Source organism: Urocampus carinirostris, chromosome 8 (genome assembly GCF_059441175.1).
Source record: "Urocampus carinirostris isolate Australia breed hairy pipefish chromosome 8, RoL_Ucar_1.0, whole genome shotgun sequence".
In the NCBI taxonomy this organism is placed as follows: Eukaryota; Metazoa; Chordata; class Actinopteri; order Syngnathiformes; family Syngnathidae; genus Urocampus; species Urocampus carinirostris.
In genome coordinates this window covers 2,562,820-2,587,467 of record NC_142356.1, presented here as the reverse complement: position 1 = coordinate 2,587,467, position 24,648 = coordinate 2,562,820, and the positions used below count along the sequence as shown (strand labels likewise).

General features: G+C 40.2%; 3 protein-coding genes across 6 annotated transcripts in view; 2 read left to right on the top strand and 1 right to left on the bottom strand.

Moving 5' to 3' along the window:
- Positions 1–7,073, bottom strand: part of LOC148360482 (complement C3-like) — a 36,840-nt gene extending 29,767 nt beyond the window's left edge. For all 4 annotated transcript variants that reach the window (XM_088341321.1, XM_088341323.1, XM_088341322.1 and 1 more), the window contains exons 1-8: positions 6,915–7,073; positions 3,821–4,019; positions 3,594–3,756; positions 3,431–3,528; positions 1,560–1,648; positions 527–609; positions 370–457; positions 197–299 (exon numbers count right to left, since the gene is read on the bottom strand). In XM_088341321.1, coding sequence (XP_088197447.1) covers positions 197–299; positions 370–457; positions 527–609; positions 1,560–1,648; positions 3,431–3,528; positions 3,594–3,756; positions 3,821–4,019; positions 6,915–6,985 — 894 coding nt within the window. In that variant the 5' untranslated portion in view covers positions 6,986–7,073. The remainder of the gene's footprint in view (positions 1–196; positions 300–369; positions 458–526; positions 610–1,559; positions 1,649–3,430; positions 3,529–3,593; positions 3,757–3,820; positions 4,020–6,914) is intronic.
- A 4,876-nt stretch (positions 7,074–11,949) lies between these two features.
- LOC148360481 (sterile alpha motif domain-containing protein 1-like) lies at positions 11,950–18,008 on the top strand. Its single transcript, XM_088341325.1, has 7 exons — positions 11,950–12,470; positions 13,617–13,722; positions 14,009–14,157; positions 15,512–15,545; positions 15,619–15,718; positions 15,803–15,908; positions 17,815–18,008. Exons 1-7 carry the CDS (start codon positions 12,057–12,059, stop codon positions 17,959–17,961), a joined length of 1,056 nt encoding a protein of 351 aa, XP_088197451.1. The 5' UTR covers positions 11,950–12,056; the 3' UTR covers positions 17,962–18,008.
- Positions 18,009–19,972: 1,964 nt separating this feature from the next.
- On the top strand, positions 19,973–22,853 carry ndufb7 (NADH:ubiquinone oxidoreductase subunit B7). The gene is made up of 3 exons (XM_088341320.1): positions 19,973–20,232; positions 22,458–22,626; positions 22,695–22,853. The coding sequence occupies exons 1-3, from the start codon at positions 20,121–20,123 to the stop codon at positions 22,774–22,776; spliced, it is 363 nt and encodes a 120-aa protein (XP_088197446.1). The 5' UTR covers positions 19,973–20,120; the 3' UTR covers positions 22,777–22,853.
- Positions 22,854–24,648: the final 1,795 nt, after the last annotated feature.

The following is a 24,648-nucleotide window of genomic DNA, read 5'->3' as shown; positions in this document are numbered from 1 at the left end:
AGTCAAGCAAGGCGTGTGTCTTTTAGGTCCCGATTTGAGGCGTAGGGGCGCTACGGAATCCAGGGCACTAGCCAGGGTAGCGTTGAACTTGTACTTGAAAAGCTTGAGTGAGATGAGATGCTGTTTCTCTGTGGTTCCTTTTCAAACTGTGATAGGAACCATGTGAAATGGAAAGGGGATCTCCAAATGTACTCACCGGCACCCTTTGAAGAGATTCGGGAAAGCTCCTCTTTACGCCACCCGTTAAAACGCCAAACAGCACAAAGGCCGTCCCCTCTACCTCCCGACCGAAAAGATAGCTAGATCACAAAGGAAGAAAGTCATCTTCACACCGAGGAACATCAGACAGCGATACAATCTTTCACTTACCTGGCTGTGATTTCAACGGTGAAGTTAACCTTGTCCTTGTAGAAGAAGGGCTCCTGAGGTCCCAGTTTGACTTCAAAACCGGGAAGAACTGAAAACATTGAAAACATTTCCCACGAGATCAGAAGTTTGCGTTCCGTGAATGGAGGTCGGCTCTTACCGTAATCTTTGACTTCCAACTCTGCCGTGTAACTCTGCTGCGGCAGACTTCGGAACCTGGCCACTATTTTCCATACTCCGTGACTAGGTAGAACACACATTTTCGAAAAGTAAGACCATGCATACAGTAGTATCTGGAGTAGTCGAGGAACTGAGCAAGCGTGTGGATAAGAGAGTACCGTATTTTCCGCACTATAAGGCGAACCGTGTTATAAGGCGCACCTTCAATCAATGATATATATTTACACTTTTTCCATACATAAGGCGCACCGCATTATAAGGCGCTATAAGTGCATGCTGCTTTAAGATCAGGTCATTGTGCAATTTTGTAATTGTAATCCTGTGCAGTCCTTCGAGACATTTTTGTGATTAAGGGCGTCGTAAATAAATGTGACTTGACTTGGCTACAGTAGAGGATGTAGTTACGTTATGCAACCGTTAGATGGTGCTGCGCTAAAGGGAATGTCAACAAAAGAGTCAGATAGGTCAGTCAAACTTCATTAATGGATAACAAACAAGCTTTCCACAACTCCATTCACTCCCAAAATGAATAAACAGCCGTTTTATTATTTTCTCTGAGGTAAAGCATTTTCGTGACACATCTTTGAACAACAGCAAGGCATAACATTTTACTTTTCCTCCGTTCAGTGCAATCGCAATATAGTGACACTCGTAATGTGCAAAAACAATAACAAGTGCAAAACTGTAAAATGTCAAATATAAACAGCTCATCCTCATGCTTCCTCACCATCGATTGCTGCTCTACTCTCTCTTCCACCCCTTTTCTCCTACTCTGTCTCTTTCACTCTCTGTGTCTTTTTTTTTCTCTTTTCTCTCCTTCTGTCATTCTATTTCTCTTTGGATTTCTTTCCCACTCTCTCACAACTTCTCTTTTTATCTCTTTTGTTTCTCAGGCTCTCTCTTTCTCTCTCTTTCTTTGTCCCGCCCTCTCTTTTCTTTTCTTTTCTCTTTCTCTTATTTCTTTCTTTTTCTTTCTCTTTAATCTACTCGTCCGGCCCCCGAGAGAAACCTACCTGACATTCTGAGCGAGTCGGTAGCTTCCGGTAAGAATCCCTGATCTCAGATAGAAGCTTCCAAGGGGTAAAATGACATTTTCGGGCGTCTGCGAAATAAAGAACAGGGGAACAAAACATGACAATCATTTCTTCCATGTTCCATGCCTTTCGAGGCAAACAATACGTTTGGCGTCCTGTGTTTGCGGAAGTACTCATGGATACTGAAGCTGTCGTGTATCTAGCAATTTGAAAGTGATTCTTCTACTAGAACCAAGAAGAAGGGACATTACAGCTACCTTTCATGTTTCGTTCAGTTGGAGCTCCTCAGTGTCCCGATACGTATTTCACGTTTTTGCCGCACTCTTTATTTACTCTTATTTTTCTGTCTATGTTAGAATACTTATCCTGTGTCATTCCCCTTTCATGTTTTGTTCAGGTAGAGCTACTTAGTGTCCCAATACTATATCTTATGGTCTTGTCCCTCTCTTTATTTAATCTCTTATTTTTCTATCTACGTTAGAGCACTTTTACTGTGTCATTACACTTTCATGTTTTGTTCAGTTGGAGCTAGTCAGAGTCCTAATAACACATTTCATGGTTTTGTCACACTCTTTATTTACTCTCTTATTTTTCTATCTACATTAGAGCACTTTTACTGTGTCATTACACTTTCATGTTTTGTTCAGTTGGAGCTAGTCAGAGTCCTAATAACACATTTCATGGTTTTGTCACACTCTTTATTTACTCTCTTATTTTTCTATCTACGTTAGAGCACTTTTACTGTGTCATTACACTTTCATGTTTTGTTCAGTTGGAGCTAGTCAGAGTCCTAATAACACATTTCATGGTTTTGTCACACTCTTTATTTACTCTCTTATTTTTCTATCTACATTAGAGCACTTTTACTGTGTCATTACACTTTCATGTTTTGTTCAGTTGGAGCTAGTCAGAGTCCTAATAACACATTTCATGGTTTTGTCACACTCTTTATTTACTCTCCTATTTTTCTATCTATGTTAGAATACTTATTCTGTGTTATTCTCCTTTCATGTTTTGTTCAGTTAGAGCAACTTAGTGTCCCAATACTATATTTCATGGTCTTGTCACTCTTTTTACTCTCTTATTTTTCTATCTACGTTAGAGCACTTATCCTGTGTCATTCCCCTTTCATGTTGTGTTCAGTTACAGCCACTTAGTGTCCCAATACTATATTTCATTGTCTTGTCAGTCTTTTTTTCTATCTACGTTAAAGGACATACCTTTTTTTTCATTCCCCTTTCATGTTTTGTTCAGTTAGAGCTAGTCAGTGTCCCAATACTATATTTCATGGTCTTGTCAGTCTATTTAGTCTCTTTTTTTCTCTCTACGTTAGAGCACTTATCCTGTGTCATTCCGCTTTCATGTTTTGTTCAGTTAGAGCTAGTCAGTGTCCCAATACTATATTTCATGGTCTTGTCACTGTATTTACTGTCTTTTTTTTCTATCTACGTTAGAACACATATCCTGTGTCATTCCCCTTTCATGTTTTGTTCAGATAGAGCTAATCAGTGTCCCAATACTATATTTCATGGTCTTGTCAGTCTATTTACTCTCTTTTTTTTCTATCTACGTTAAAGGACATATCTTTTTTTTCATTCCCCTTTCTGGTTTTGTTCAGTTACAGCTAGTTTGTGTCCTATTAATATAGTGATCAGTACTCGAATAAACCAGGACCCGACTCGGTTTTGCTGAATTTTCAAATACCGTGTCGTCGTAAGGCGGCCGCAACAGAGGGCACCCGATCCCTATCGTGCGCTGCGCCCTGTGTAGTGTTCAATAAGGAAAAACTAGCTAAGACCGGTCCTGTGGCCCTGAAAATGTGGTGGGCTGCCGGAGATGAAAACACCAACCGTCATTTCAATGACGATAGCGGCGGGATCATCTCGACTGTCGTCATCCCTCTCCACCGGTGACATGTTAGGAGTCACTCCAAACATCCTGTAGTTGACTGCGAGACAAAAGACCAGATTCGAGTTGCCGAAACCGACGAAGACGACGGCGTCCGTCGCGTACCCGTGCTGTCGGGGGTGTAGAGGTTCTTGTCGGTCTGGATGAAAATGTATCCGGACTGGAACGAGACCAGTACCACTTTCTCCAACAGCCGGTCGGGGAACTGAGCTTGCAGGTACACGTATTGCTTCATGTTGGGGTCTGTGCTAAAGTCCTTGGCCGGAATCTGGGACCGGGATGGACCGGTGCCGTTAAGTGCTGACAGAGATTGGAAAAAGGTTCTCTTTTACCGTAATTTGTCCGAATCCTTGGAAGTTGTTGCCCCTCGTAAGGGTCACATGTGTACTCGGCATCAGTTGTCTGGTTTTAGTCGGATAGTTCATAACATTGATGCGCACCTCGATGTCGTACCCGTTGCAGTTTTGGCACTCCACAAAAATGTTTTCTTCTGTTCCTACTCGCAGCAGGTTGGGGGAAGACATCACTTTTCTGGAACCAAGAAGATGGGACATTACAGCTTCCTTTCATGTTTTGTGCAGTTAGAGCTACTTAGTGTCGCATTAACATATTTCATGGTTTTGTCACACTCTTTATTTACTCTCTTATTTTTCTATGTTAGAATACTTATCCTGTGTCATTCTCCTTTCATGTTTTGTACAGTTGGAGCTAGTCAGTGTCCCAATACCGTATCTCATTGTCTTGTCACTCTATGTGTTTACTCTTATTTTTCTGTCAATGTTAGAATACTTATCCTGTGTCATTTTCCTTTCATGTTTTGTTCAGTTAGAGCTAGTCAGTGTCCCAATACTATATTTCATGGTCTTGTCACTCTATCTGTTTAATCTCTGTATCTTTCTCTCTACATTAGAACACAACCTCTGTCATTCTCCTTACATGTTTTGTTCAGTTGGAGCTCGTCAGTGTCCCAATAACCTATTTCATGGTTTTGTCACACTCTTTATTTACTCTCTTATTTTTCTCTCTACGTTAGAGTACTTATCCTGTGTCATTCTCCTTTCATGTTTTGTTCAGTTACAGCTAGTCAGTGTCCCAATAGCTTTTTTCGAGGTCTTGTCCCTCTATCTGTATACTCTTATTTTTCTGTCGATGTTAGAATACTTATCCTGTGTCATTTTCCTTTCATGTTTTGTTCAGTTAGAGCTAGTCAGTGTCTTAATACTATATTTCATGGTCTTGTCACTCTATTTACTCTCTTATTTTTCTATCTATGTTAGAGTACTTATCCTGTGTCATTCTCTTTTCATGTTTTGTTCAGTTACAGCAGGTTTGTGCTCCATTAACATATTTCGTGGTCTTGTCACTCTATCTGTTTAATCTCTGTATCCCTCTCTCTACGTTAGAACATAGCCTCTGTCATTCTCCTTTCATGTTTTGTTCAGTTGGAGCTCGCCAGGCATCCCAATAACTTATTTCATGGTTTTGCCACACTCTTTATTTACGCTCTTATTTTTCCATCTACGTTAGAGTACTTATCCTGTGTCATTCTCCTTTCATGTTTTGTTCAGTTGGAGCTCGTCAGGCGTCCCAATAACTTATTTCATGGTTTTGTCACACTCTTTATTTACTCTGTTATTTTTTCTCTCTATGTTAGAGTACTTATCCTGTGTCATTCCCTTTTCATGTTTTGTTCAGTTACAGCGAGTTTGTGTTCCATTAACATATTTCGTGGACTTGTCGCTCTATGTACTCTATTTTTTTCTGTCTACGTTAGAGGCCTTTTTTTTCATTCCTCTTTCATGTTTTGTTCAGTTACAGCTAGTTTGTGTCCCATTAATATATTTCATGGTCTTGTCCCTCTCTTTATTTAAGCTCTTATTTTTCTCTCTACGTTAGAACACATATCCTGTGTCATTCTATTTCATGTTTTGTTCCGTTAGAGATACTTAGTGTCCCAATACTATATTTCTTGGTCTTGTCAGTCTATATACTCTCTTTTTCTATCTATGTTAGAGGACATATCTAAAGAAAAAAAGAGAAAGGGAGAGGGAGAAAGAATGAGAAAGAAAGAGAGAGGGGGAGGGAAAGAGACAGGAAGCAAAAAAAAGAGTGAAAGAAAGACAGAAAATAAAGAGAGAGAGAGGAAAAGAAAGCAAAAATGACTAAACCAGTTAAGCGAGAGAGGAGAGGGAAATATAGAAAGATAATTAAGTAAAAAGAAAGAAAGAAAGAACGACAAAAAGGGAAGCAGAAAGTGAAAGAAAGAGAATTAGATAAAAAAAGAGAAAAGGAGAGAGGGAGAAAGAATGAGAAAGAAAGAGAGAGAGAGGAGCAAGAGTGAAAGAAAGACAGTAAAAGAGAGAGAGAAAAATAAAGCAAAAATGAGATAACCAGTTAAGAGAGAGAGGAGGGAGAAATATAGAAAGATTATTAAGTAAAATAGAAAGAGAGAAAGAAAGAAAGAACGAGAAAAAAGGGAAGCAGAAAGTAAAAGAAAGAGAATTAAAGAAAAAAAAGAGCAAAAGAGAGAGGGAGAAAGAATGAGAAAGAAATAGAGAGAGGGAGAGAGAGAGGGAGAGAGAGAGATAGGGCAATCATGAGGGCAAGGAAAAACTCAAAAACCTCAACATAAGGACAATGAAGGGACCCCACATGAGATCATCCCCCTTCCAGGATGACGGAAGCATGTCAATTCTGAAAGGAAGGGGGCCAAGTACTAAACCCTGCGGAACACCACAGGTAACACTAAACGGCTCGGATGTCATTTCACCACATTTAACAAAGGGAGCCGGCTTCCCACCAATCAACAGCCGGTTTCCTCCGAGACGCATTTTTTTCCCTCTTTTGATTGGTCCATTGTCTTCTTGACTTTTAAGGTTATATTGCTTATACTATATCTTTTTTCTGTAGATTTATAAATATGTCGATGTAGATACTTTTGTATGTTTTCTTTATTTATCGCTCTTTTCCTTTTGTGAGGTTATTTTTTTCCTTTGCTTCTTTTATTGAATCCCCCCCCCTTTTTTTTAAAAAAAGCCACACTTTGCATAATAATCGGTAACGTAGGAATCGAAGCGACAAAAACAACCCGAAGAGCCGTTTGGGACTCTAAAGAGCCGACTCTTTTTGAATGAGCCGAGCTGAAAAAGCCGATTCTCTAAAAACGGTCGGATTTCCCATCTCCACAAGTAAACTCCGGTCAAAGACCTCACCGCGTTACTCCGTTGATCGTTACTTTCCCAGGTCACTCGTTACTTTGACAACAGAGTCATTCGGTTACAAACTCCGTTACCCTTCGGGAGAAGTCACTCTATTTTGAAAGTCACGTGTTTCGAGCTGGTCGGGACGGCGGCAAATTTCCACGGCACCGTACGGACTCTGTTACCTTGACTTACGAGCGCCGTCTTATCATTTTCTCATACTTACAGCGGGTCGCCGTCAATGGCGGAAGCCAGAAAGGCCAAAACGGCCAGACAGGCGGCGGGAACCCTCCTCATTTTTTTTTTTTCCCTTTCGATTGGGAACGTTTTGCAACATGTCCCTTTTATATTCTCACCGGCGGGTCCAAAAATCACAATCGCCCATTCCCGGACGAGCAAAGATAAATAGAGAAAAATCCATGTTGACCTGAAAAAAGTTGAAAAAGGGAGAGAAAGGGGAAAAGAAAGGGGGAAAGGAGAGAGAAGAGAAAAAAAGAATGTGAGAATAGAAGAAAAAGAGACAGATAGAGAAAGAAGGAGAAAGAGAGAGAGAGGAAATGGAAAAGGGAGAGAAAGAAGCAAAGAAAGGGAGAAAAGAGGGGAAAAAAAGCATGTGAAAATAGAAGAAAAAGAGACGGGTAGAGAAAGAAGGAGAAAGGGAGAGAGGAAATGGAAAAGGGACAGAAAGAGGCAAAGAAAGGGAGAAAAGAGAGAGAGAAGAGAAAAAAGGAATGTGAGAATGGAAGAAATGAGACAGATAGAGAAAGAAGGAGAGAGAGAGAGAGGAAATGGAAAAGGGAGAGAAAGAAGCAAAGAAAGGGAGAAAAGAGAGAAAAAAGCATGTGAAAATAGAAGAAAAAGAGACGGATAGAGAAAGAAGGAGAAAGAGAGAGAGGAAATGGAAAAGGGAGAGAAAGAAGCAAAGAAAGGGAGAAAAGAGGGAAAAAAAGCATGTGAGAATAGAAGACAAAGAGACGGGTAGAGAAAGAAGGAGAAAGAGAGAGAGGGAATGGAAAAGGGAGAGAAAGAAGCAAAGAAAGGGAGAAAAGAGGGAAAAAAAGCATGTGAGAATAGAAGACAAAGAGACGGGTAGAGAAAGAAGGAGAAAGGGGGAGAGGGAATGGAAAGGGGAGAGAAAGAAGCAAAGAAAGGGAGAAAAGAGGGAAAAAAAGCATGTGAGAATAGAAGAAAAAGAGACGGATAGAGAAAGAAGGAGAAAGAGAGAGAGGAAATGGAAAAGGGAGAGAAAGGGGAAAAGAAAGGGAGAAAGGAGAGAGAAGAGAAAAAAAGAATGTGAGAATAGAAGAAAAAGAGACGGATAGAGAAAGAAGGAGAAAGAGAGAGAGGAAATGGAAAAGGGAGAGAAAGAAGCAAAGAAAGGGAGAAAAGAGGGAAAAAAAGCATGTGAGAATAGAAGACAAAGAGACGGGTAGAGAAAGAAGGAGAAAGAGAGAGAGGGAATGGAAAAGGGAGAGAAAGAAGCAAAGAAAGGGAGAAAAGAGGGAAAAAAAGCATGTGAGAATAGAAGACAAAGAGACGGGTAGAGAAAGAAGGAGAAAGGGGGAGAGGAAATGGAAAAGGGAGAGAAAGAAGCAAAGAAAGGGAGAAAAGAGGGAAAAAAAGCATGTGAGAATAGAAGAAAAAGAGACGGATAGAGAAAGAAGGAGAAAGAGAGAGAGGAAATGGAAAAGGGAGAGAAAGAAGCAAAGAAAGGGAGAAAAGAGGGAAAAAAAGCATGTGAAAATAGAAGAAAAAGAGACGGGTAGAGAAAGAAGGAGAAAGGGAGAGAGGAAATGGAAAAGGGAGAGAAAGAGGCAAAGAAAGGGAGAAAAGAGAGAGAGAAGAGAAAAAAAGAATGTGAGAATAGAAGAAAAAGAGACGGATAGAGAAAGAAGGAGAAAGAGAGAGAGGAAATGGAAAAGGGGAGAGAAAGAGGCAAAGAAAGGGAGAAAAGAGAGAGAGAGAAGAGGAAAAAAAATAATGTGAGAATAGATGAAAAAGGGGCAAACAGAGAAAGAAGGAGAAAGAGAGAGAAAAATAGAGAAAGGGAGAGAGGAAATGGAAAAGGGAGAGAAAGAGGCAAAGAAGGGGAGAAAAGAGAGAGAGAAGAGAAAAAAAGAATGTGAGAATAGAAGAAAAAGAGACGGATAGAGAAAGAAGGAGAAAGAGAGAGAGGAAATGGAAAAGGGAGAGAAAGAGGCAAAGAAAGGGAGAAAAGAGAGAGAGAGAAGAGGAAAAGTGAGGAGAAAAGAGAGAGAGAGAGAAAAAAGAGAAAAAGTAGTACTTTCATACAGTAAAAATAATGATCGATTTAAACGGGTGGATCCTTTAAGCGCACGGGTCATGGAGGCACCTTTTCCCGTGGTGTGTCTTGGGCAAATGCGGCCCGACGGGACCCATGTTTCCACCCGATCCGGAAGCGAGGACCTTTCGCGTGTTAGCTGCACCACGGAACCTATGAACTCTCAAAGCGAGGCAGGGACGTTACGCATTTGGGTCCTGATTGCGTTCTGGCGGTGACGTCATCATTGGCATTTTCAGGGAATTTGCCTCCTTGCGAGACTTGAAATCTCTCCTTTCTCTCTCTCTCTCTCTCTCTCTCTCCCTCTCTTTCTTTCTCATTCTTTCTCCCTCTCTCTGTTTTTCTTTCATTCTCTTTCTTTCTTTCTTTTTTACTTAATAATCTTTCTATAATTCTCTCTCTTCTCTTTCTTAACTGTTTATCTCTTTCTCGCTTCTTGTTCTCTCTCTCTTTAGTCTTTGTCTTTCTTTCACTCTCTTTTTTCTTGCTTCCTCTCTCTCTCTCTCTCTCTCCCTCTCTTTCTTTCTCATTCTTTCTCCCTCTCTCTGTTTTTCTTTCATTCTCTTTCTTTCTTTCTTTTTTACTTAATAATCTTTCTATAATTCTCTCTCTTCTCTTTCTTAACTGTTTATCTCTTTCTCGCTTCTTGTTCTCTCTCTCTTTAGTCTTTGTCTTTCTTTCACTCTCTTTTTTCTTGCTTCCTCTCTCTCTCTCTCTCTCTCCCTCTCTTTCTTTCTCATTCTTTCTCCCTCTCTCTGTTTTTCTTTCATTCTCTTTCTTTCTTTCTTTTTTACTTAATAATCTTTCTATAATTCTCTCTCTTCTCTTTCTTAACTGTTTATCTCTTTCTCGCTTCTTGTTCTCTCTCTCTTTAGTCTTTGTCTTTCTTTCACTCTCTTTTTTCTTGCTTCCTCTCTCTCTCTCTCTCTCTCCCTCTCTTTCTTTCTCATTCTTTCTCCCTCTCTCTGTTTTTCTTTCATTCTCTTTCTTTCTTTCTTTTTTACTTAATAATCTTTCTATAATTCTCTCTCTTCTCTTTCTTAACTGTTTATCTCTTTCTCGCTTCTTGTTCTCTCTCTCTTTAGTCTTTGTCTTTCTTTCACTCTCTTTTTTCTTGCTTCCTCTCTCTCTCTCTCTCACCCTCTCTTTCTTTCTCATTCTTTCCCCCTCTCTCTGTTTTTCTTTCATTCTCTTTCTTTCTTTCTTTTTTACTTAATAATCTTTCTATAATTCTCTCTCTTCTCTTTCTTAACTGTTTATCTTTTTCTCGCTTCTTGTTCTCTCTCTCTTTAGTCTTTGTCTTTCTTTCACTCTCTTTTTTCTTGCTTCCTCTCTCTCTCTCTCTCTCTCCCTCTCTTTCTTTCTCATTCTTTCTCCCTCTCTCTGTTTTTCTTTCATTCTCTTTCTTTCTTTCTTTCTTTCTTTCTTTCTTTCTTTCTTTTTTACTTAATAATCTTTCTATAATTCTCTCTCTTCTCTTTCTTAACTGTTTATCTCTTTCTCGCTCCTTGTTCTCTCTCTCTTTAGTCTTTGTCTTTCTTTCACTCTCTTTTTTCTTGCTTCCTCTCTCTCTCTCTCTCACCCTCTCTTTCTTTCTCATTCTTTCTCCCTCTCTCTGTTTTTCTTTCATTCTCTTTCTTTCTTTCTTTTTTACTTAATAATCTTTCTATAATTCTCTCTCTTCTCTTTCTTAACTGTTTATCTCTTTCTCGCTTCTTGTTCTCTCTCTCTTTAGTCTTTGTCTTTCTTTCACTCTCTCTCTTTTTTTTCTGTCTTTCACTCTTGCTTTCTCTCTCTCTCCCTCTCTCTCTCTCTCTATTTCTCATTCTTTCTCCCTCTCTCCTTTTCTCTTTTTTTATTTAATTCTCTTTCTTTCACTTCCTGCTTCCCTTTTTTTCTTTCTTTCTTTCTTTTTTTTACTTAATTATCTTTCTATATTTCTCTGTCCTCTCTCTCTTAACTGGTTTACTCATTTTTGCTTTCTTTTTCTCTCTCTTTCTCTCACTCTTTTTTTTGCTTCCTGTCTCTCTCCCTCCCCCCTCTCTTTCTTTCTCATTCTTTCTCCCTCTCTCCTTTTCTCTTTTTTTTCTTTAATTCTCTTTCTTTTACTTTCTGCTTCCCTTTCTTTTCTTTCTTTCTTTCTTTCTTTCTTTCTTTCTTTCTTTCTCTCTTTCTTTCTTTCTATTTTTACTTAATTATTTTTCTATCTTTCTCTCCTCTCTCGCTTAACTGGTCTACTCATTTTTGCTTTCTTTTTCTCTCTCTCTTTATTTTCTGTCTTTCTTTCACTCTTTTTTTTGCTTCCTGTCTCTCTTCCTCCCCCTCTCTCTTTCTTTCTCATTCTTTCTCCTTCTCTCCTTTTCTCTTTTTTTTCTTTAATTCTCTTTCTTTCACTTTCTGCTTCCCTTTTTTCTTTCTTTCTTTCTCTTTTTTTTACTTAATTATCTTTCTATATTTCTCTCTCCTCTCTCGCTTAACTGGTTTACTCATTTTTGCTTTCTTTTTCTCTCTCTCTTTATTTTCTGTCTTTCTTTCACTCTCTTCTTTTCTTGCTTTCTCTCTCTCTCTCTCACTCTCTCTCTCTCTCTCTCTCTCTCTCTCTCTCTCTCTGTCTCTCTCTCTTTATTTTCTGTCTCTCTCTCTCTCTCTCTCTCTCTCTCTCTCTCTCTCATGTGACTCAAATGAGTTAGACAGCCCTGTCCCAAATCATACAAGAATGCTCGATTTAATATTACACCCGTGGGGGACTCCCCACTCCCCCAACTCTCATTTGCTTGGCACGGCCCTGGATATACACAAATAACGGTTCGCATTATTTCTGATGATGGCGACTTTAGACCTCGCCATTGAGAACCCCCCCCCCCCCCCCTTCCCCCCAAAAGGCGCGTATCTGTGCGCGTGGCGCGCCGCGTGTGCGCGTCAGTCTTTGTGTACGAACACGAGGAGGCCAGGAACAAAGAGCGCGGCTTTTATGCGTAAAACCCGACAAACGCGGCGCCATCTAGGAGAAAAGCGCAAGAATTTCCCCCAAACGGCTTCCGTAGTCCCACAAAGACCGCGAAGACCATGTCCGCGAGCGACCAGTACCGAGACTGGATCCTGGAAACCATCGACTCCCTCCGCTCGCGGAAAGCGCGTCCGGACCTGGACCGGATCTGCCGCATGGTCCGGAGGCGACACGGCCCGGACCCGGAACGGACCAGAACCCAACTGGAGGAACTGATCCGGGAGCGGACCGTGCTGAAAGTCAGCTACAAGGGATCCGTCTCGTACCGGAACGCGGCCAAGGTGCAGCGCAAGAACCGCCAGAGCGGCCGAGGGGCGACTGGGGACGCGCGTTACTTGGCCTGTGACGTCACACGGACCGGGACTCGGAGGGCGGAAGTTCCGTTGGGGGGAGGGGGGCCGGGACCCCGCCCGGACAGAGGCGAGGTGGACCGGAAGTCCCCTCCGCTGACGTCTACCTGGAATTCCGCAAAGGTGAGCGGAAATAAGAGTTGAATCCTAGGTCACGTGACTTGCCCAAAAGGCTGCGCGTGCATGTGTGCAGGTGTGGCGAGGAAGGGGCGGGGCTAAGGTGGCGCGCGCATCCGCTAAAAGGACTTCTCAAATGGTGACACGCGGGTCGCGGGCCGATTCGGGGCTTTTAATCCCACAACACCTTCTCTTTCACTTTCCCTCTTTCATTTCTCTCTGTCTCTCTCTATCACTCTCACTTAATCTTTTCTCCCTCCTTCTTTGTCTCTTTATATCTCTTTCTTTCTGTTTCTCCCCTTTTTCTTTTTTTCCTTTAATTTTGTTTCTTTCCCTGTCACTGTCTCTTTCTTTTTTACTCTTTCTCTTTCTTTTTTCTTTCTTTCCATTCCTCTCTATTCTTTCTTTCTTTCTTTTTCGACTAAATTATCTTTCTATATCTCTCTCCTCTCTCTCTCTCTCTTGACTGTTTATTTCATTTCTTGCTTTCTTTTTCTCTCTTTATTCTGTCTTTCTTTCTCTCTTTTTTTCTTTCTTTCTCCCTCTGCTTTCTTTTTTTCTTCTTTAATTTTCTTTCTGTCTTTGTTTCTTTGTTTCTTTCTTTCTCTCTCTCTATCCCTCTCTCTCCTCTCTATCCTTTCTTTCTTTATTGACTTAATTATTTTTCTCTCTCTCTCTCTCTCTCTCTCTCTCCCTCCCTCTTAACTGTTTATCTCATTTCTTGCTTTCTTGTTCTCTCTCTCTTTATTCTTTGTCTTTCTTTCACTCTTTTTCCTTTCTCTCTCTTTCTCTCTCTCTTTCCTCTGTCCCTCCCTCTTAACTGTTTAACTTTTTCTTGCTTTCTTGTTCTCTCTCTCTTTATTCTTTGTCTTTCTTTCACTCTCTTTTTCCTTGCTCTCTCTTTCAACCTCTCTCTCCCTCCCTCTTAACTGTTTATCTCATTTCTTGCTTTCTTGTTCTCTCTCTCTTTATTCTTTGTCTTTCTTTCACTCTTTTTCCTTTCTCTCTCTTTCTCTCTCTCTTTCCTCTGTCCCTCCCTCTTAACTGTTTAACTTTTTCTTGCTTTCTTGTTCTCTCTCTCTCTCTCTCGCGATTGTGACTCCGACCCATTTAAGAACCTATCTTTTCTTTCTTGTTTTGCTATTCTTCCAGCAACCACTGGAGGGCGACGTTCCGACGGAGGAAGATGCGAGGGAGGAGAGCGAAGAAGATGAAACGCCATCACTCGTCGCCACGGCAACCGCCGCCACAGACCCAGGTTGGCTTTGTCATTCGATCGAAGAGCAATTCCTAATCTAGCCGCTAGAGTGCGCCAGAGCTGCGAAAAACAGAAGGAGTTCGCCTATAACCCGAGGCGCTTGTTGGAATATTGTGACGTCACGACAAGAGAGAAGGAGAGAACATTTAAAAAAAAAAAGGAGAGAAAGAGGGTGAGAAGGGAAGAGAGAAAAAAGAAAGAGATAGAGAGGAATTGAAAGAAAAAAGGGGAGGGAAAATAAGAGAGCGAGAGCCGCGTGTTTAACCCCTGTCACTCGGGACGGCAGGCCTTCTGGGAATTCCGGCCGGCGACCGGAAGGTCTTCTCTTCCTCCGATCCTTCCGGTCAGATATGGGACTTTACTCCCTTTCGGCGTTCTCAAGCTCCACTTGGTGAAAGAGCCCGCTCGCCTCCCGACTCCGTTTTGGATCTCCGGGTAATGGCCGTTCCTTCTTGGGATGCTTTACTACATTCTTCTTTCTTCTTCATCTTCCTCTTCTTCCCTCTCTTCTTTCGTTTCCTCTTTTACTTTTTCCTCTTTTTTTTCCCTGTTCTTTTTCTTCATCTTCCACTTCTTTGTTTCCTCTTCTGCTTCATTTTCTTCTTCCTCTTCTTCATTCTCTTTTTTCTTTGTCTTCTTTTTATTTGTCTTATTCTTCATCTTCTCTGTCTTCTTCCTCCTCTTCTTCTTCTTCCTCTTCTTTTTTTTCTTTTCCTCTTCTACTTCCTCTTCTTCTCCTTCTTCTTCCTATTCTTCTTCTCTGTTTTCCCCTTCTACTTCTAACTATTTTTCTTCCTGTTCTTCTTCTTCTTCAACTTGCACTTCTTTTTCTTCTTTTTTTCATCTTCTTCTTTCTATTACTCTTCTTTGTTTTCTTTTTCCTATGCTTCTTCATCTTCCTTTTTCTTCCCCTCCTTCTTCTGCTTCGTTTTAATCTTCTTCTTTGTCATCTGTATCTTTGCCTTCCTCTTTTTCTTCTGCCTATACTTCTTGTTTCTTTTTCTCTTCTACTTCTTCCTCTTTTTCTTCCATTTCTTTTTCTTCCCCTTCTACTTCATTATCTTCTTCGTCTACTTCTTCACCACCCTTTCTTCTTCTTGTTTGTCAACTTTTTAACCTTCTGCTTCTACTTTGACTTCTTCTTCTTCCTGTTCTTCCTTCTTTTCCTTTTTGTCTACTTCTTCCCCCTTTTCTCCCACTTGTTTCTCTTCAACTTCTTCTTCTTCTTCTTCTTTTTCTTTCTTTTCCTCTTCTTAAACTTCCTCTTTTTCTACCACTTCTTTTTCTTCCTCTTCTGCTTTTTTTCTTCTTCGTCTTCTTCTTCTTCACCTTCTTCTTCTTGTAATTCTTCTTCTTCTTTTTCTTCTCCTTCTTTTTCTTCCCCTTCTACTTCATTTTCTTCTTCACCACCCTTTCTTATTCTTGTTTGTCTTCTTCTTCACTTCTTCTTGTTTGTCTTCTTTTTCACCTTCTGCTTCTACTTTGACTTCTTCTTCTTCTTCCTGTTCTTCTTCTTCTTTCTTTTCCTTTTCGTCTACTTCTTCCTCCTTTTTCCCCACTTGTTTCTCTTCATCTTCTTCTTCTTCTTCTTTCTTTTCCTCTTTTTCTACCACTTCTTTTTCTTCCCCTTCTGCTTTTTTCTTCTTCGTCTTCTTCTTCTTCACCTTCTTCTTCTTTGCTTTCTTCTTCACTTTCTTCCTTTCTTGTACTTCTTCTTTTTCTTCTTGTTTGTCTTCTTCTTCACCTTTTTTCTTCTAGTAATTCTTCTTTTTCTTCTTCTTCTGATCAGATCCAAGTCCAGCCTTCCCGGACGGTCTTCAACGGTGAGTTTCTCGCCACGCGACATCCGTGACAAGCCCTAAAAAAACCCCGTGATTTTGTCACTTTTCGCGCTAGGGGCGGGGCTGAAGACGGAACTGGGCGTGTCCTCGTGCCTGCTCACGCCCACCGCCTCCCCCAGGGACGCCGACCAATCAGAGGAACCCAGCCCGAACGGGTTAGAAATACTTCCATATAAACGTCATTCGAAATAAATATGAAAAAAGAAAATGGTTTGAAAGAGTATTTTCTCCATTTTCAGGATGCTAAAGATCGAAAAGAAGCTCGCGGAGTGGACCGTCTCCGACGTGGTGACGTATTTTACCGTCGCCGGGTTTCCCGAACAAGCCGCGGCCTTTGGGACTCAGGTCAGCCCGCAGTTCTCGTTTTTACCGCTAGAGAGCGACAACGCGCGGTTGTTGTTTGGACCACTAGGGAGCGCTAGTTCTCAATTGGGGACCCTAATGAGAAGCCTTTTTTTTTAATCCTTTCTTCCCTTCTTTTACTTTCATTTCCCCCCCCTTTTTTTCTTTGCCCTTTGTTCCTTTGTTTTTTTTTCTCTATTTTCTTTTTCTTTCCATTTTTTGATTTTCTTTTTTTCATCTCCTCTTTTCCTCTCCTTTTTTTTGGAGTCTTTCTCTTTTTCTGTTTCTTTTCTTTGTTTTTCCCCTAATTTTTCCTCTTATCTCCCCTCTTTTATTTCAGTTTTTTTCTTTTCTTTTTTTCATCTCCTTTTTTCTTTTGAGTCTTTTTAGTTTTTTCTGTTTCTTTTCTTTCTTTGTTTTCCCTAATTTTTCTCTTTTGTCCCCTTTTTTATTTCAGTTGTTTTTTATTTTCTTCTTTTCATCTCCTCTTTTCCTCTCCCTTTTTCTTTTGAGTCTTTCTAGTTTTTTTCTGTTTCTTTTCTTTCTTTGTTTTCCCTAATTTTTCCCTTTTCTCCCCTTTTTTATTTCATTTTTTTTATTTTCTTCTTTTCATCTCCTCTTTTCCTCTCCTTTTATCTTTTGAGGTTTTTTAGTTTTTTTCTGTTTCTTTTCTTTCTTTGTTTTCCCTAATTTTTCTCTTTACTCCCCTTTTTTATTTCATTTTTTTATTTTCTTCTTTTCATCTCCTCTTTTCCTCTCCTTTTATCTTTTGAGGTTTTTTAGTTTTTTTCTGTTTCTTTTCTTTGTCTTTTTCCTCTATTTTTTCTTTTTTGTCCCCTTTTTCTTCCTCTTTTCCTTTCTTTTTACTTCCTTCTTTCTTTTTTCTCTTCTAATTTTTTTCTACATAACTTGAAGCACAATCTTGGATGTGTCTTTTCTTCGTTTTCCCTTCCTTTCTGCATCTTTTTTCCCTCTTTCTTCCCTCTTTCTTCCCTCTTTTTCCTTTCTTTTCCCTTCTTTTCCCCTTTGCTTTTTGCTTCGTTTTTCTTGCTTTTTTCCCTCTCTCTTCCCTCTTTTTCCTTTCTTTTCCCTTCTTTTTTCCTTACTTTCTGCTTCTTTTTTCTTGCTTTTTTCCTTCTTTTTCCTTTCTTTTCCCTTCTTTTCCCGTTTACTTTTTGCTTCGTTTTTCTTGCTTGTTTCCCTCTCTCTTCCCTCTTTTTCCTTTCTTTTCCCTTTCTTTTTGCTTCGTTTTTCTTGCTTTTTTTCCCTCTTTCTTCCCTCTTTTTCCTTTCTTTTCCCTTCTTTTTTCCTTACTTTCTGCTTCTTTTTTCTTGCTTTTTTCCTTCTTTTTCCTTTCTTTTCCCGTTTACTTTTTGCTTCGTTTTTCTTGCTTTTTTCCCTCTCTCTTCCCTCTTTTTCCTTTCTTTTCCCTTCTTTTTTCCTTACTTTCTGCTTCTTTTTTCTTGCTTTTTTCCTTCTTTTTCCTTTCTTTTCCCTTCTTTTCCCGTTTACTTTTTGCTTCGTTTTTCTTGCTTTTTTCCCTCTCTCTTCCCTCTTTTTCCTTTCTTTTCCCTTACTTTTTGCTTCGTTTTTCTTGCTTTTTTCCCTCTCTCTTCCCTCTTTTTCCTTTCTTTTCCCTTACTTTTTGCTTCGTTTTTCTTGCTTTTTTTTCCCTCTTTCTTCCATCTTTTTCCTTTCTTTTCCCTTCTTTTTTCCTTACTTTCTGCTTCTTTTTTCTTGCTTTTTTCCTTTTTTCCTTTCTTTTCCCTTCTTTTCCCGTTTACTTTTTGCTTCGTTTTTCTTGCTTTTTTCCCTCTCTCTTCCCTCTTTTTCCTTTCTTTCGTCTCCTTTTTCCGGTGTTTTTTTTCTTCTGGAGAAGAATGGCGCCGCGTTTTTCTTTCTCTTTTAGGAACTCGACGGCAAATCTCTTCTTCTGATGCGGCGCCGCGACGTATTGACCGGCCTGTCAATCAAACTTGGCCCCGCCCTGAAAATTTACGAGCACCACGTGAAAGTTCTGCAACAAACGCACTTTGACGACCGGGACGGATTGTGAGATTGGACTCGACGCTCTTCGCCTTTCATTTGAAAATGCATTTTATTTTGGAATTCTCTTTTATTTGCGGACCTTTCACAATAAACGCGACTGTCATTTTCAACGAGGCGAAAGACCGATACTGTTTTCACCCGCTGGATTTTTTTCTAGTCAACGCAGCTGATATTTTAAAGGGACAGTGTTTATATATACATTTGCCACTAGAGGTCGTTGTAACGTCGAATCGAGCTGAAAAATGTGCATTGGATGATTTACTACACAAGTCCAAAGGCTAAATGACCAAACCTACTTTTCTAGCAACGAAAGTTTTAAGCTAGCAACAGGACATGAAAGCTGCCGTCAATTTTCGCTAGCAGCAAGAAAAAAAAACAAGCTGTATACACCCGGAGCGGCTGGAAAGAGCCAAAAGCTGGAGTTGGTCAGAGCAGATGCAACTCACTTTAGCTGCGAGCGGGAGAAATAACTCAAAAGATTGCGAGAGAAAGTTTTATTGAGACGAACAATAGCGGTTAGCCATAGCTTGCGAGCAAGGGGGCTAACATAAGTGACTAGAGAAGTAAACAATGGAAAAAGTGGGAGTTGCCCGAATAACAGGACTCCGGGACATTCAGCCGTGGATTGTGAATGACACTGAAGGACAAAAGAGGAAAAGCTAAGAATAACCAAAGCGGCGAGTAGCGAGCCATAGCCTGCAGCCGATTGGCTAACAGGAGTGGCTAGAGAAGGAAACGGTGGAAACAAGTGGAAGGTGCCTGAATGACGGGACTCAGTGTTGTTCATCCGTGGAAGGCGAGTGATACCCAAGAACCAAGCAAGAACACTTAACAACAGCAAAAACGACCAGCAGCAAACATTAGCCTGCAGCTAATTGGCTAACATGAGTGGCTAGAGAAGGAAACAGTGGAAACAAGTGGAAGGTGCCTGAATGACGGGACTCAGTGTTGTTCATCCGTGGAAGGCGAGTGATACCCAAGAACCAAGCAAGAACACTTAACAACAGCAAAAGCGACTAGCAGCAAACATTAGCCTGCAGCTAATTGGCTAACATGAGTGGCTAGAGAAGGAAACAGTGGAAACAAGTGGAAGGTGCCTGAATTAGGACAAAGGTACCTGAAGGACAGGACTCTGCGACTTTCAGCCGTGGAAGGACGAAAAGCTAACAATAATAAACGAGCCTAATAGCAAGCCATAGCCTGCAGGCGAGTGGCATGAGGAGGAAACAGTGGAAACAAGTGGAAGGTGCCTGAATGACGGGACTCAGTGTTGTTCATCCGTGGAAGGCGAGTGATACCCAAGAACCAAGCAAGAACACTTAACAACAGCAAAAACGACCAGCAGCAAACATTAGCCTGCAGCTAATTGGCTAACATGAGTGGCTAGAGAATGAAACAGTGGAAACAAGTGGTAGGTGCCTGAATGACGGGACTCAGTGTTGTTCATCCGTGGAAGGCGAGTGATACCCAAGAACCAAGCAAGAAAACTTAACAACAGCAAAAGCGACTAGCAGCAAACATTAGCCTGCAGCTAATTGGCTAACATGAGTGGCTAGAGAAGGAAACAGTGGAAACAAGTGGAAGGTGCCTGAATTAGGACAAAGGTACCTGAAGGACAGGACTCTGCGACTTTCAGCCGTGGAAGGACGAAAAGCTAACAACAAATGAGGCTAATAGCAAGCCATAGCCTGCAGGCAAGTGGCTAACAGGGTGGCTGGAGAAGGAAACAAGGGTAAAAATGGAGAGATGACTGGACGTACAGGCAACATTTAAATAAAAACCTTTTTATGACCAAATTAAAATATATATGATTTTTCTTTCCTTTTTTTTAGTTAAACCATATGATGAGCGGAACTTTTGTCAAATGTTAAAAGGGGACGATATTTTCCGAAGGACTCCGTTTATGATCAAATTCAAATATAAGAAATAATAATTTTTATTTCCCCTGTTAATGCAAAGCACAGTGCGGAACCTTTGCCACTTGTTTAAAGGGAAGACATTGATCAAAGGACTTCGTGTCAGATGTTTACTTCCGGTCCACACGGAAGTGGCTCCAAGGGGCTTGTGTAGGTGACCGAATGGCAAAGAGACTCAAGCTTTTTGGAAAATAACAGCCCAAAATTGATAAAATAGATCGATTAAATTGATAAAAACGATAATATCATCATGGGAGCACATTTAGTTCGACGGTATATCACCGAGACTGACACCGAACCGGACCCGAAGAAGAAATTCGAGTTTGATCCTACGTTTGGTTTTCCTGAGAGGAAAGAGAGAGGTATGTATTCTTTGTTTTATTTTGAATAGGGGCCTTTGTAGAATCAACCTATTATTATTTTTATCAGTTGTACCTTTACTCTTAAAAATAAAAATTATCGTCGCAAAATATAACAATCGTAGCGCTGCCATAGCCTAATCTCGCGAGAGTTTGTCGGCGAGACTACGTAAGAAATGATTAGTAATAATAAACGAGGAAAATACATTTCCAATCATGTAAATGGTCTGCATTTCTATAGCACTTTTCAAGTCAATGAAGACCTCCCAAAGCGCTTTACAATGTGCTTCACGCTTTCACATTCACACACACCGATAGCGGCCAAGGCGCAGACCTACTTATCGGGGGCGCTAGGGATTCAGTGTCTTGCCCAAGGACACTTCGACATATAACATGGTGGAGCCGGGAATCGAACCTGTTAAGATACTGCCACTTGATGAGTGATATATTTTTGGGGGGCGAAAGCATGTGTGCAATCAATATAGGCGCACTTATATAATGTTTAGGAATGGTGTACTTTTACATAATAAAAACACCTATAATATGCACTTTGTGCAATATTATAATGTTATCGTGAGCATAACAGTCTCTTGTCATTATAGTTGTTACTGACAAAGTAAGTCCTAAATGATTGTCGACTAAGTCACGCTTTATTCTCTCCAACAGTACTTTTTGCAGATCCGTTGACCTCATTTGTGCCCGGAATATTCTGTAATAAAATCTCTCGACCTACCTATCATCTTATAAAAGAGCTTTCTTCTTCAGTATCCAAAAGTAGGATTTTATTGGTATGGGTTGGAACAAGAGAATTACAATTATCTTTATTGATAGCAACATTGTTTACAACAATATCGTGCGTCTTTGGTTTTTCCTATATGAGAGCTTTTATAAGTAAAGTCTTCTATAATGTCAAGACAACGCTTAACTATAAACCCAACTGCTCCTTCAAGTCTGATATGTTTGATCTCGAGCGCTATTTATACAGTCCTCTCCTGTTCTCCTTGCAAGTTCAAAATGTATTGATGTTTTCTCTCCTTATTTTGAGTGTCAAACTATAAACAATCATTCAAGTCAGATATGGTCCATGTTGAGGGTTTTTGTACAGTCCACTCTTGTTCTCCTTGCAAGTTCACCTACTAATCATTGACGTTTTCTCACTTTATTTTGAGTGTCCGCTAAACTCTAAACCTAACTGCTCCTTCAAGTCTGATATTTTCGATCTATCGTGAGCATTATACAGTCCTCCCCTGTTCTCCATGCAAGTTCAAAATGTATTGATGTTTCTCTCCTTATTGAGTGTCAAACTATAAATCTAAAATTAATCATGTATATCTCGAGGGTTTTTTGTACATTATTCTCTTGTTCACCTTGTGAGTTAAAATTTACTGATTGTCAAACTAAAAACCTAACAATCATTCATTTCAGATATGTTGCATCTTGGGTTTTTGTACAGTCCACTCTTGTTCTTGCAAGTTCACTCACTAATCATCAACGTTTTCTCTCATTATTTTGAGTGTCCACTTAAACCAACCCAACTAATTGGTCCTTCGAGCGGGATATTCTATACCTTGCGCGTTATTTGTACAGTCCACTCTTGTTCTCCTTGCAAGTTAACCTAATCATTGACATTTTCTCTCCTTATTTTTGAGTGTCAAACTATAAATCTAACATTAATAATGTATATCTTGGTCCACTAAAGCATAAACCTAATAATTGGTCCTTCTAGCAGGATATTCAAAACCTTGCACGTTATTTGCACAGTCCACTCTTGTTCTACTTGCAAGTTCACCCATTAATCATTGACATTTTCTCTCCCTATTTTGAGTGTCCCCTTAAACCAACCTAACAATTAGTCCTTCGAACGGGATATTCTATATCTTGTGTGTTATTTGTACAGTCCACTCTTGTTCTCCTTGCAAGTTCACCCACTAATCATTGACTTTTTCTCTTATTTTGAGTGTCCCCTTAAACCAACCTAACAATTAGTCCTTCGGGCGAGAGATTCTATATCTTGCGTGTTATTTGTACAGTCCACTCTTGTTCTCCTTGCAAGTTCACCCACTAATCATCGACGTTTTCTCTCCTCATTTTGACTGCTTGAAGCCTTAAACCAACCTAACAATTGGTCCTTCGAGCGGGATATTCTATACCTTGGGCGTTATTTGTACAGTCCACTCTTGTTCTCCTTGGTGTCTCCTCTCCTTATAACTCGCGTTTCCGTCTCACAGAGATGGTGGCGACGCAGGAGCAAATGAACCTGGCCCAGCTTCCGTTAGAGCAGCGAGATTATTGCGCTCACCATCTCCTGAAATTCATGAAGTGCAAACGAGACAACTGGCCCAACTTCTTTGCCTGCAAGCACGAAAAACACGACTGGGACTACTGCCAGCATCAAGAGTGAGCCTCTGAAGTCCCTGAGATTTTCCCCCCTGTTTTGACTGACTCCTCCTTTTTGGCTTTCCTAGCTACGTGATGCGTATGAAGGAGTACGAGAGAGAGAGGAGGCTCCAGCTCAGGAAGAAGAGGATCGAGGCTCAAGCTGCGTAACGGAGCTCCTCCATTCAATCGGATATGTAAATATAACCAACGCCGGCTGAATTAAACGGCAGTGATTAATTACACAACTCTGGACGGTTTGGTTTTTTTCGAGGTTGGGTGGGACGACATGAAAAAAGCTAGGAAAACTCTTCCGTTTTTCTTAAAAAATGTAAAGCAATAATATTTGTAAATAGAATAAAAGATAATACATTTAAAGATAAAGTATATTTTCAATATTTCAAAATAAAATGTCATCTTGAATGTGACGAAATATGTAACCGTATTTAATAAGAATGAAACGATGCTTTTTAAAAATACATTCAAAATAAATGTTCCAACCACTGTATAGCATTAAAGGGACAGTGTGTATTATTGAGTACCTCCTGGGTTCCCTTAACCACATTGTAGGGACGCCATTTTCTGCCATGCGTCTTGGGCGAGTACAGCCTGGTGGCGCCCATCCCTGTCCAGGATAACACGTTTCCACCCGGTCTCAAACCCGGGACCTGTCGTGTGTTGGGTGTATGTGTACCACGAGTCCATACAACTAAAACAAAGCATTGATTTGGACTTTAGGCTAAAATACATCAACTTTCAACCCAATGTCAAAAATCATAGGTGGAGAAATGTGTATTTCTTTTACATAGTGGAATCCTTACCTAGGGCTTGCCACTATATTTGTCTATGATTACCTCATGTGCGGTCTCTTCTCAAGGTTTCTTCATTTTCCTCATGTTGAGGTTTTTCCTTGCCCTCTTGTAGGTTTTGGATCAGGGGATGGTGTCATAATTGTTTGTAGTCTGTACAGCCCTTTGAGATTCCTTGTGATTAAGGGCCAAACATATCAATTTGACTTGACTTTCCTCATGTTGAAGTTTTTGAGTTTTTCTTTGCCCTCATGTAGGTTTTAGATCATAAATTTGGTTTGCAATAATCTGTGGTCTGTGCAGCATTTTGACACTTTGTGATTAAGGGCGTCACAAATAAACTTGACTTGACATTTTGCTGCTACGCAGTGCTCTGCGCCACTGGGGCATTAAGTTAATATTTGCAATGAAAAAAGTAAAAACAATTACTCAAAAAATGGGATTACATCTTTTTGAAATTTCAACAATATATGAAATAAAATATATATTTTTAAATATTGATAAAAAAATACAGTAAAATGATTAACAAAAGAAAATATTAAAATGTGTTGCTGCGATTCTAAAAACTCTTTAAAAAAAAACAAAAAAATATTAAACATGCCCCCCAAAATTCAAAATGATAAAATATAAAGATTGAATATTGATAAATGTTTAAAAGAGAAAAAAATAGGTTAAAAAAATAATAAAAAGGAATGATTTTCAAAATGCATTAGAATCTCTCATCTCATTAGCTGCACCGCTTATCCTCAGTAGGGTCGCGGGGGTGCTGGAGCCCATCCCAGAAATCAGTGGGCTGGGGACACCCTGAACTGGTTGCCAGCCAATCGCAGGGCACACGGGGACAGACAACTCACTCGCTCATTCACACCTAGGGACAATTTGGACCGGCCAATTCACCTGAAATGCATGTTTTTGGAATGTGGGAGGAAACCGGAGTGCCCGGAGGAAACCCACACAAGCACGGGGAGAACATACAAACTCCGCACAGGAAGTCCGGAGCTGGATTTGAACCCACGCAGGAGGTTCCCAAGACATGAACTGTGCCGCACATGCGCTAACCACTGCATAATTGAATGAAAATTAAAATGTTTCTCTTTTTTTGCCTGAATAGAATGTTTTCCCAAAAAATAACTCAAAAGATGTCTAAAATGTTTGCAAAAAATAATGATCTAGCTATCCTTTGCGAATAAAAGCTTCGATAGATGAAAATCCACCACCGCATATTCCTGAGAAA